Below are 11,896 nucleotides of genomic sequence, written 5' to 3'. Positions count from 1 at the left end.
ATATATTTCAATAAAAGGACATTTAGACATAGTTCATTTCTGTCTCGTCTTTGCCTGAGGTGTGGCTGTGCGCTTTTTAATGTGATATTTACGTCCTCTGATGGCCCGTCCATTGTTACCGGATGCGTTGTTTATGGCCAAACCTCTCGTAAGAACCTCACCGAAGACACGCTATCAGTAAGCGTTAATTAGCAAAGTCACGTGTACTTTTGTACTTGCATCCTCTGCAGGAACTATTGCATGATATATGCACTGACTTTCGGTGTATTTCAGCATAGCATATTTTCATGTTCAATTTTACATGAATCACGTCAGGTCAGTGCTAGTACAACCCCCGGATCATCACAGCTCTTCTAAAACACGATATATCCAGGAGAGCAATTATTCCTTAATAACGTTACGCACAATATCAATGAATATGTATTATCGATCTTCTTGGACCAGCTCCTAAAGATTTGAAAGGTTCATGTCATCTTACAAGGCATTAAGAGTTGTTTCCCTTTCACAGACATCTTTAATGTCGAAACAATGAATGTGTCTGTTGATGACACTTTTCCGTGTTTCCACCACAACATGATATTACCTCACTAACACTGGAAGGGTTTATCGTATTATGTAAACTGTGTTAGGCAACCTCTAGGAGATGGTGGATAGTATCGATGAACCTCTGTCGTACGTACAATATGATGCTCTCTACAGCTGAGTAATTGATTATGCAATTTTATATTCACAGTTCCAACTCTGGTTACCAAGAGGCTATTTCCCCCAGGCTTCTTTGGATAGCTTCTGTTGAGATTAGCGCCTCATACTCTGAAACGCAAGCTGCGAGTACCTACAGTTAATCCAAGTTTATACAATGAAATCCCAGCAGTCCCAGGACATCCAGTGAAACCCTGTCACATTGAAATCACCCATTTGCTTGGCATTACTCAATGTAAACAAGTTGTGAACAAATTGTGCAGTTCTTATTAAAACTCATAACTCAATCGAGTCGCCTTTGATACAGCGTGCGACTCAATAATACCCTTTAGAGAAAGGAGTATGTTCCTGCACAGCGTATCCTTCAAACGATAGTGCTAGTGCATGTGTCCATCACCACAGGCAAGTAATGGGAAGGGGTGGCAGAGATGACCAGTCTCTCCACGCCTCCTCCCTGTGAACTTTGCAGTTGTCGACCTAACTGATGAGCACCCACACACTTACACTAAGTGCTGCCTATCGACTAATTGACGGATGACTCCTTGCATGATAACGAGTCCTAGTCCCTGTCTCTGGCATTAGTGATATTGACACCCTGTCAATCAACCGAAGCAGGCAGGCTCTAGCGCCAGTTAGTGTATGTAAATTCGAAAACACCACACCGTTTCAATTCCGGGTTGTTTTTGCTTCATCGATTATGTATCTGAGGATTAATCAATGTCGAGATTCGATCAATGCTATTTACGAGTATCTTGTCTCATGTGTTTGTCAACCCGTTGGGAGACATTCATAGCCGAACTGTTTCCGTGTCCACGACAATGGGGAACAATGGTGAAAATAGACGGGACAAACTCTATACACGACCAAATGATAAGTAACCGCATGAAAAAAAGTCAGAGTATGTTATTTACTATTCCTTTCGTTTCTCTGTATACCACTATCTACATGTTTCTCGTTTCTTAATAACAGACACTACATTCAATTGCTGAGCAATGCAAACTTATATACCCTATCTAACACTAATGCCAGTATCTCAAGATATATAATTCACTTGGCCCTTTTCTGCATAAACAAAAACTTGTTTTTGTAAGGGAAAGACCGATTGGAATTTCTCTGAGGTAGCACAAGCATCAGATCACATATGGTTACATTGATAATTCAAACTGATAATATGGGTAATGAATATTCAGATATTTATATTTAGAGACACATGTGAAGACACTGATTTGGAATACACCATTTAAGAAAAACCCCATCATGCTATACTGTGAAGTTAAAGTACGCAGGGTGTAAAGGCTTTCAGCTGAATGAGACAATGTATATTTTAAGTGACTTTATGCACAGTCTTGGGTGCTGTTTTCCTCACAAGACCAGAGATGGCGTCACGATCTTTCCAAACTTCACATGTCCGTTAACGTGGAACTTTCAACCGACAGTCCCTAATCACCCTATAACGACTTCTTTCCCAATACGTAACGGTGAATTAACATCAGCTCCAGAATAATGTCCCTTTCCAACGTTGCTGCTTTTGTCAGTTAAACGACCTTCCTTCACGTACTGCCGTTATGGGTTTTTTCCTATAATGGAGAATGCGAACGCAAAGGGTACTGATCGGACAATGTTACCTTCAGAATCCGTCTTCGCAAAACGTGGAAAATGCCACTACTTTCTTTCATGTGAAGCTGCATAATGGTTGCATTCTCGTTACTGAGAACTTCCAAGGCGATGTAAGTAGTGGATTGAGTATTCTCATGGTTGTTCAGCACGACCCCTTCTAAACAGTGGTCCCTGTAGGGTCCAACACAGTGCGCCTAATGATGGACAATGGTCATTACCAAACTGGATAGAACTTCTGCTTACAGAATTACCCCACAAACGTTATGAGAAATCGCCGTCCGAAGAGCTACTTGGTCACTATTGATGTTTCATTCTTACATATTCTTCTTTTCACAAGTATGACAGGGTAGTCTGACTGAGATTTGACCTCATTCCTGACCTGGTCAGATACTTGTCGCTAATTTAAATCATTATTAACAATAGAAACCTAAGGGAACAGGGAACGCTTATCTTTACAAATTACTGCCACTCCTGCCATTAGCAGAATGTTTCACAGAAATGTCAAACAGTTTATCAGCAACTGAAATAACCCCAACTAGAAATTATTTCTATTTGTAAAAACAACCACAGATGACATTTATTACATTTACTACTGTTTTCTTCTCTCCGTGTATCATTTGTCACACGTTTCTCGCTTCCTTAAGATTACAATCAATTGCTGAGCAATAAAACCGTGCATATGCTCTGTAACACAAATAACACTGTCTTAAGATCGAATTATATAATTCTCTTGGACCTTTTCTGCACAAACGATAACTTATTTACACGTCCTCTTCCAAGCGCATTCTGAGGATCCATAGCATACAAGAAGTCTTCATGTAGAATCGTTCGAAACCTTACGGGTGTGTCAAAGCATGAAATATCGCATTTAACGACTGTCTGACCATGCAATCGTGCATCTCTTGCATTGTGTAGGGGAACGTCACTCTCTGTCTCAGTGTCCCACACTAAAGATTCGATCACTTGCCTTCTCAAACATGTTTTGCTGCCTGTGATGCCAAATTGATTGCACTATGCTGTAGCGATCGCCAGTGGTGGTCACGTTCAGCTTTCACAGCGGTTCCCTTTAACACTGGAGGCGGCAGCACAGATGAGATGGGAGCTGGAGGCAGATTCTAGATGAGAGATAGCTGGCGATGTCTCAAGAATCACAATATGTTTCGATTATTTTATTTATTGAACACGTTTAACCAATATCATTGATCTAGCAAGACGGGGCATTCAATTTATGACACATGTACCACGTGTAATCAATACGTAAGGCCATTATTTGACTAGTATCCCAAAGTAGACTCTTTGTAGTCCGACACTGCTTGCGACCGTGGGGGAAATGTCTGGTTAGACAGATGTCGGAATAGGCAGGTGTCGGATTAGACAGTTCAACTGCTGAATGTACCTCAGCAATTTCTCAGTCTGTGTTGCAACAAATATGAACTAATCCAGTTGGTAATCAGAACAGTTAACTGATTTCAGGTATTATTAATTATTAAATGTTTGTTTATTGCAGATTGTATACTATATACATGTACAAATAATCAACTAAAATCGTTGCTTAACAACTCTACCTTGTAGTTCCTATGAAATAATTATACAGAGTGATTAACCAAAATCAGGCTGATAGCGGGGTAAACATCTATATCAAAGAGTCCCTGTAACTATAAGAACCATGAAATTATTATAAAGTTGTTTGTTAGACAAAACCCTGTAACTATAAGAACCATGAAATTATTATAAAGTTGTTTGTTAGACAAAACCCTGTAACTATAAGAACCATGAAAGTATTATAAAGTTGTTTGTTAGACAAAACCCTGTAACTATGAGAACCATGAAAGTATTATAAAGTTGTTTGTTAGACAAAACCCTGTAACTATAAGAACCATGAAATTATTATAAAGTTGTTTGTTAGACAAAACCCTGTAACTATAAGAACCATGAAAGTATTATAAAGTTGTTTGTTAGACAAAACCCTGTAACTATGAGAACCATGAAAGTATTATAAAGTTGTTTGTTAGACAAAGGGCATTTGCTTTCAATAAACCTGTGTCAAAATCTTAATAAGACTGATACGGGACTGCATAAATATGTTTAATAGTATCTGAGTTTTACTGGTACAAAACCGAATCGTCAGAATAGTCAGAGACAGGACGATACAGTGTCTTGTGCATTTATTAGTAATTATGACAGTATAGTTCCTCAAACGTTTCGTCCACCTGTTGTGCATGTGGCAGTGTTGGTTTTGCCCAAGTCTAATATACGCGTACATAATTGTTGGTTTGGGCCCTCAGTCATCATCAGTAAGTCTGGCTTCATGTTATATGATCCGGTAGAAGAGCGCCGAACATACTAAGTCGGATATAACTGTATAACCCTTGTATTATTATAGCAATAACACATGATTATTAGGAATATGACCTATCCATGTTATTAGAATCAATACCCTACATCCATTGCTAAAATAGCTTTGCAGTGACTCTCAGTCACTCCTATTATACTTTTAGCACACGTTATTTCTTCCGTTATTTTAGTTAGTTAACTCAATACGCTCTGAAGCTTAACGACTTCTGCATCAAATGAAATTGTTTTTCTTGTAATTGATATACACTGATAATACCACTGATGCACGAGGATGATTCAAAGAACTTGGTGTGGACAGAGAACTACTTCAGTTATCCCATATAGACCGCGGTAACTACCGTGAAGCCATTTTTCAAAAGCATTCTATATAGTTGAAAGCAGCTGTAATGAAAAAACAATAAAAATGAGACGTTCAGGTGGCGATATCAACAACAGCTAGCCCAATCGAAGAACGATGACATGCAACAAGTTGAGAAGCTGCTCTCCCAATCCACTAAGCCGCCTGTAGTGTGTGAGAGGCCAACCGTAATCCAAGTCCCCCTAGGGTCTGGACATGCCTTCATGCTTTGCGTTCATGTGGTCTTACCCCTCCAGTACTGAGATTCGACCGTACTGCTGTGAACTGACTCCAGTTGTGCGACCTGCAGACTGGATTTAGAAGCTCACGATGTGAACCAGTGGAATATATAATGTGTGAACTAGTAACATGATATTTATGTCACATCGGCAACTAGTGGAATCTACGTATTTGCAGGTCGTACTGAACAATACTGAGATCACATGAAACTAAGATTTAAACGTATGAAACGACAGCTTGCTCAGCTTGACCTGATCAAGTGAATACTAATGCATTATGTGAACATGTCACTATTACTGTGAAAGGTACACCTTTATCAGTCTATTGTCAACATGTCTGAACAGCCTAGACAAGGTTGCCGTTTGAGATCAGTGTCAAGAAAGGTGGTTTAATGTTTCCGATGTGTGCATGATTTGCAGCGAAACATTTTAACATTCTCTTCTCCCCTATTTTAATTAAACTATACCTGTCCTGTGTGCTATTTGACATCCCGGATCATGCATATGTATAGTAGCTCAGGTCATGCTGAACAAGTTGTAATAAGAAATGTCATCCCATTGAGTGAGTGAATTGTGATTAGAGCCGCCTCAGTAATTCTGCAGCTATTCGCAGCCAGCCATCATAATGAAATTCCGGTCTTTATAGAACCTTTGGCGGAGGGTCACGTGTACAAGACCAAGTACTACTGAAGGTTTATGAATCTGTTTAAACTATAAATAAAGTGCAAAACACATTTCATTGCATTGCGTAACAGTCGTTTGGACAAAAACACGGAGCACTGACGCAGTGAAGAAAAGCGTTGAACTTAGGTGCAATCTAGAAGTTGGCGCGATTTTTTTTTATAGACAACTTTGTTATTGTAATGGATGCGACGTTTCCGTGTAGTTATCGCTTGCTTGATATGATATTAGTATAAACGCCAAATCCATTGCGATAAATAAGTTTTTGACCCAAACAGCAGTTATCAAAGGCCAAACCAGTGCGTTTCACCTCGCCGAATGACCAAGCGTTTCAAAATTGGGATTAAGAAGGAAAAAACTACTTATCAAGAACGTGATCGTACTCAGTGAATGCACTAGGATGTTTCCGAACCTCGAATCACACTTATTCAAGCTTTCTTAAAAAACAGATTGTTGAAAATACTATTTAAAACACACCATTGACTTGATACGAAAACCTTTAAAAAGCCCAGAGTGCAATTGATTTTTTTTAAAAATAGTCGCGTGCGGTGGGATCCAACTTGTCTGTTATCCAAAATCTGAATTATGCATGTAGGCCTATTTCAAACTTGAACAGTTATAATAAGTGTAAAGAAATATAAGAAATCCAGAACGAAAACACAGTTCAGTGGCATATTTAATAAATAGATGGACGCATTCTTACATTGTAACATACAAGAAAACCTGCATGAACGTATCATGTTAGAACATTTCCTCCCTCAGTTGTTCACATTTAGTGAATTGCCTGACAGGACACCGTACACATTAACAATAAAGAACATTCTAATCTAAACCTATTCATCATCCTAAAAAAGTAATCAGAATATCGATATATCCATATATTCATCTCTCACAATCACAAACATGAAATATTGCTTTTGAAGACTGCCATATATTTGTGATAGAGTATTCTCAGAAAGAAACAATGTGGTTATAAAAAGAAAAATTTGGTTAAACGAGATTATAGATTTGTACAATATTGAAATGTGTCCAGCATACAGGCATTTCCAAATAAGAATAGGATATATACTGATGCGAAGCATGTGAGACTTGGACAGTATGTCAAATAAAAATCTTGAAACACACGCACAACTTACACGTCTATACATCTCAGCTATTTCAATCCGAAAAAAACACCTGGTGTCATCACTGATTCCCAGTGATTCATTCATACAAGTTATATGCATTTCCTTTTTCGCCCAACGGAACCTCGTCGAGCTGTCAGTTGATATTGCCGTGAAGGTCATGGACACATTCTCACATATCCGACGTTCCTTAAACATTGAAATATTTGAAGTTAGTATTGCACAGTTATGTTTGATAATGAGCAATTTCTGTTGTGTTTACACGTTTGCTGTCGAAGTCCATCGCTATCCATTGTCATATATCTGGAATATTGCTAAGTGCCATGCCGTGTTATACATAACTACGACCTACTCATCCTCAGCTGGGATTCGGTGCTTCCTCATGAAACCATTTGTAGGTCAGTTCCGGTAATTTCCTGCTCCATCTGGCGAAGTCACTTCATGTGCCACGTGTTCCCGTCAGCCGCTTTATTGGGTCAGAGACATTTAATCAACCATCGTTCTTGCTTTGTCCGAATGCACCGCTTGTCTTCTGTGATCTCACAACGTTACAGCTCAAGGGTCTCCACTGTGCGTTACACCTTCCATCGAGAATAGGACACCCAGTACACAACATTGAAGATCAAAAACGTAACAGGAAATAAGACCCTTGAGGACCTGTCAATCTGGCTCACACTGTTAATGAAGCCAGTCATATCTTTTTTCTTAAAGCCATAGTACACCTTTGTGTTTGTAATGCAGTGGAGGCAGTCCCATACTTTGGCAAGCACGTTCCTCCCGAAATTACCATCCTTCACAGATTTTGGCATGCGTGATCCATCCAGGCCATTAGATTCTAGGTCATGGCATTCGGGTTCTTCGTCGAAGGTCTAGTAGAAAATAAGTTAGTAAGAAATAAGAACATTATGGGAACATGTACGGCCAACGAACATGCAGATACTTAACTGGCGTTTAGTTTAAACACACATACACCATACATACACATGTATGTATGTATGTATGTATGTATGTATGTATGTATGTATGTATGTATGTATGTATGTATGTATGTATGTATGTATGTATGTATGTATGTATGTATGTGTGTGTATATGTATGTATGTGTGTGTGTATATACATGCATGTATATGTGTGTGTGTGGTTTGTGTGTGTGTGAGCTCGTGCATGTAGGTTTGCATGAAGAATCGAACACTGACTTGTCAATTATATAAATTTACCAAACATTATCGATGTCCTGTAATCGTGTAGCTATTCGTCTGATCTATTAAGGAATGTACGGTACAAAAATTGTGATGTGGGCAATGTATAGTTTTCTCAATGTACAAAGAAATAAGGACATAAGTAAAACTCATAACTCATAACAGTTGTTAAGTTTGGAGAACACGCATTGCATATTTTCCGTTTTCCCAAGGGAAATTTGTGATTTCATTCTTTCTCACTGCATTGCCTGACATGCATTGGCTCGCTATAGCTGGAAGTGCTTGCCTCTAAAATGACTGACATAAAAAATATAATATTTATGTATTTGAGTCGCAGTGTGAAAATCTTTGGTGGATACGACACATGCGGTTGTTGTATTGGAACCCATTTCAGCGGATTCCGGCACGAACAAGTGACATTATTCTGCACAACAAGACTGGTATAATTATGACACTAGTCTCTAAGAGATGTTCCAGTATTTTTAACAATGTAATTTAGTTACAGTTTCCATATGCCAAGAATAAACTAATAACACTGGATCGAGGCAAGACTACTTTTTGTTTAGTTTTTTGACTCCTTATTTGAGTGTTGTGGCTATGGATATTAGATAAATCAGGATTATAGTTTAACAGAAATAGTCAGACAATCTTGAATTCATTGGAACATCCTTATGTTCGCGGGGGAAACACGAAAGGACGATTGTATCGACTTGTCAAATGTAAAATATTGCATCATTAGCGAAGGACGAATACAACACTGCTGCTTTATGTCGAATGTCAGACACACTTGCAGATGAAGAAACATTTACAGCAAAAACTGATACATCATATGAAGGATATCCATCCAATCGATATTGGCGATGAAAACCTTCGAGGTTTACGAGGCTTTTGTTCATAAATGCGAACACAAGGATGGATAGAGTTCACAATGGGACATTTTATGTATGGCGCCAATTGATCTTGCTCACAAGGGTATTCAAAACATCCCCAAACTTTTCAACCCAAGAGTGTGAAATTGAAGTATGAGTGAAAAAGGAGAAACACGTTTATATCAATACTGGACAGATTGTATCTATAATGTGTTCGTTACAGACAATTATATTTAGACTTTAAGAGTAGTGATATAACGTGAGTAAATAAGTACGTGTGGCTATACACAGCCACAGCTTTCATCAATATTCGAGCAATAGTATGGCGGGAGACACCAAAAGAAGCCTTCACACATTGTACCCATGGAGAATCGAACCCGGGTCTCTAGTGTGATGAGCGGACGCTTTGACCACCAGGCTAACCCCAATGTGGGGAACTGGAAGACTGTCGATGATTGATAGATGAATGATGAATAACGATGGCATCACTGATGGACAACAGTGGTAATATGGACATATTGAAAGTTTTGGGGGTGAATAGTGATGGAAGTTGGATTGAGACTGAATATGTAGTTGATGGTGACTACAGGGTGGATAACGGTTATTGGGTGGATAATGGGTATTGGGTGCATAATGGGTATTGGGTGGATTATGGTTTATAGATAATGATTATTGGGTGGATAATCGTTTATGGACAACGACTTTTGGGTGAATTATAGATAATGGCTATTGGATGGGTATTGGTTATTGGGCAGATAGTGGCTTATGGATAATGGTTATTGGGTTGGGTTGTAGTTTATGGATAACGGTTGGTGGATAATGATTATGGAATAGATAATAGTTATTTGGTGGATAATGGTTAATGGGTGATGGTTATTTGGGTAAGTGGTGTTTTGTGGATGGTGATTAATTTATGGGTGATATTGGGATAATAACTGATGGTGGAATTGTAGTTGTTGGTGCATAATGGTGGGTATTGTTATAATAAGTGAATGATGATGCAAGACTGACCAGTCAGGTGGATGAGCATGTTTTAACGGTGGACCACTAATGTCATGGCGAGAATACCGACACTAGATTTAAAAAAAAAAAATCGGACTCGGTGGTTCAGCATAACAAATGAAAGCATTAACCATGGGAAGCTATATTTCTTAGACACGTTTCCCTGTGAGATCAAGAAATAGATTTTGGATCAGAAAAGCTACTGAGTCAAAAGAGAAACTTCACATTCTTGTCTCAGGGCACTATAACAGAACAAGAGATTGTAAGATGGTTAAATTGTTAATAATATTATTGCATTGCTGAGATCTGTGTGATGTACTCGATACACTGACAGTGCCACAATCAGTTCCATTAGGCTACCCCGCCGTTCCAAAGCATGGGTATACAGAATGTCAAGTCACAAGAATAAAAATGCGAATGGAAATTGGCAGCCCGCAACCGATTTCGAATGGTCTGTGAGGACAGTCAACCTCTAAACATGTCAGCCCTGGTTCGTGTAGCCGGCAGATATCTGTCACGTAGGTGACGTAGGACGATTTGACGGTCTTCTGCTTGTGACGTCACACGTGGACGACCCGACCTTGGGGGATCAGAAGTGGTGCCAGTTTGTTGTAGACAACCTCGCAAGTCATACACAGTACGACGGTTGCATCCAATTGCTCTTGTGACATCAACAGCTGATCTTCCCGCTTGCAACATGCCAACGGCACATTCACGTTGCACATTTGACAATCGTGGCACGTAAAGTACCGTTAGAACTGTGTGTTAAAAGTGTTTTTGTTTTTTTTCAATTCTTGGGGCCAATCCAAACACGTGCAAATGAAGAAAACTTCGATGCGAAGATCACGTCATCGACTGCATGTGCAAAACTTGATTTGGCACTAACGTCATTTGCACTACGAATGGATGGGTTTGAGTATGTTTTGCTAACGTTTTTCTAGAATCGAAAGATAGGGATCCCATTTCGGATACATAGATGTATCATCAGAGAAAAAAAATATTCATTTTTAAGAAATACATATTGTGAAGTTTCTTTTTTGACTGAGTATATAAATATGTATGTCAGTAGTTACCTCATCGAACACACTGTCATCATCATCCTCATCGCTGGACTCGTACAGTAGCGGTTCCCCGGTGCCGTATTTAGTAAAATAATGGACAAAGGCGAACTCAAGTATGGTGGCCAATACAAAGGCAAAGCATACAGCCACGTACATGTCCAGGGCCGTGATATAGGATATCTTAGGGAAATCAGTCTTGTTCTCGATTCCACAAATCGTCATGGTCAAAACAGTTGTTGTTCCTGAAAAACAGATGAGCAGTAAAGTCATTGGATGTGTGTACTAATGATTTATTGTCAAGGAACTTCTGAACCAAATGGTATCCCATCTTAATCAACGTAGTTTACTTACAACCATTAACTGAGTGATTACTGAGTACAGTTGAAGGATGCCTCCTATCCTACGACTCCCCGTAAACATTCCTCCGTGTCTAGACCATCCTCTACCACCAGATATATGGTAGTGGTCTGTAATTATAAATAATCAAGTCTGGACCAGACAATCCGTGATCAGCAACATGAGTATCGATATACCCTATGGGATACGATGACATGTGTCAAAAAAGTCGGCGAGCCTGATCACACGATCCCGTAAGTTGCCTCTTACGACAAGCATGGGTAGCTGAAGATCAAGTCTAACCCGGATCTTCAAGGGTCATGATTAAAGACAATTGATACAATCAGGCTATGTACTCAAATGATATATCGATAGAT

At 39.2% G+C, this 11,896-nt stretch overlaps 1 protein-coding gene across 1 annotated transcript in view; it reads right to left on the bottom strand.

The window, feature by feature from the left end:
• Positions 1–7,627: 7,627 nt before the first annotated feature.
• The window catches only part of LOC137272101 (gamma-aminobutyric acid receptor subunit alpha-6-like), a 112,864-nt gene continuing 108,595 nt past the window's right edge, over positions 7,628–11,896 (bottom strand). Inside the window, exons 12-13 of the mRNA XM_067804462.1 lie at positions 11,196–11,425; positions 7,628–7,921 (exon numbers count right to left, since the gene is read on the bottom strand). Of these exons, the coding sequence (XP_067660563.1) occupies positions 7,628–7,921; positions 11,196–11,425 (524 nt within the window). The remainder of the gene's footprint in view (positions 7,922–11,195; positions 11,426–11,896) is intronic.

The sequence above is a fragment of the Haliotis asinina genome, chromosome 2 (assembly GCF_037392515.1).
Source record: "Haliotis asinina isolate JCU_RB_2024 chromosome 2, JCU_Hal_asi_v2, whole genome shotgun sequence".
Taxonomy (NCBI): Eukaryota; Metazoa; Mollusca; class Gastropoda; order Lepetellida; family Haliotidae; genus Haliotis; species Haliotis asinina.
This window is presented reverse-complemented; position numbering and strand designations above follow the sequence as displayed.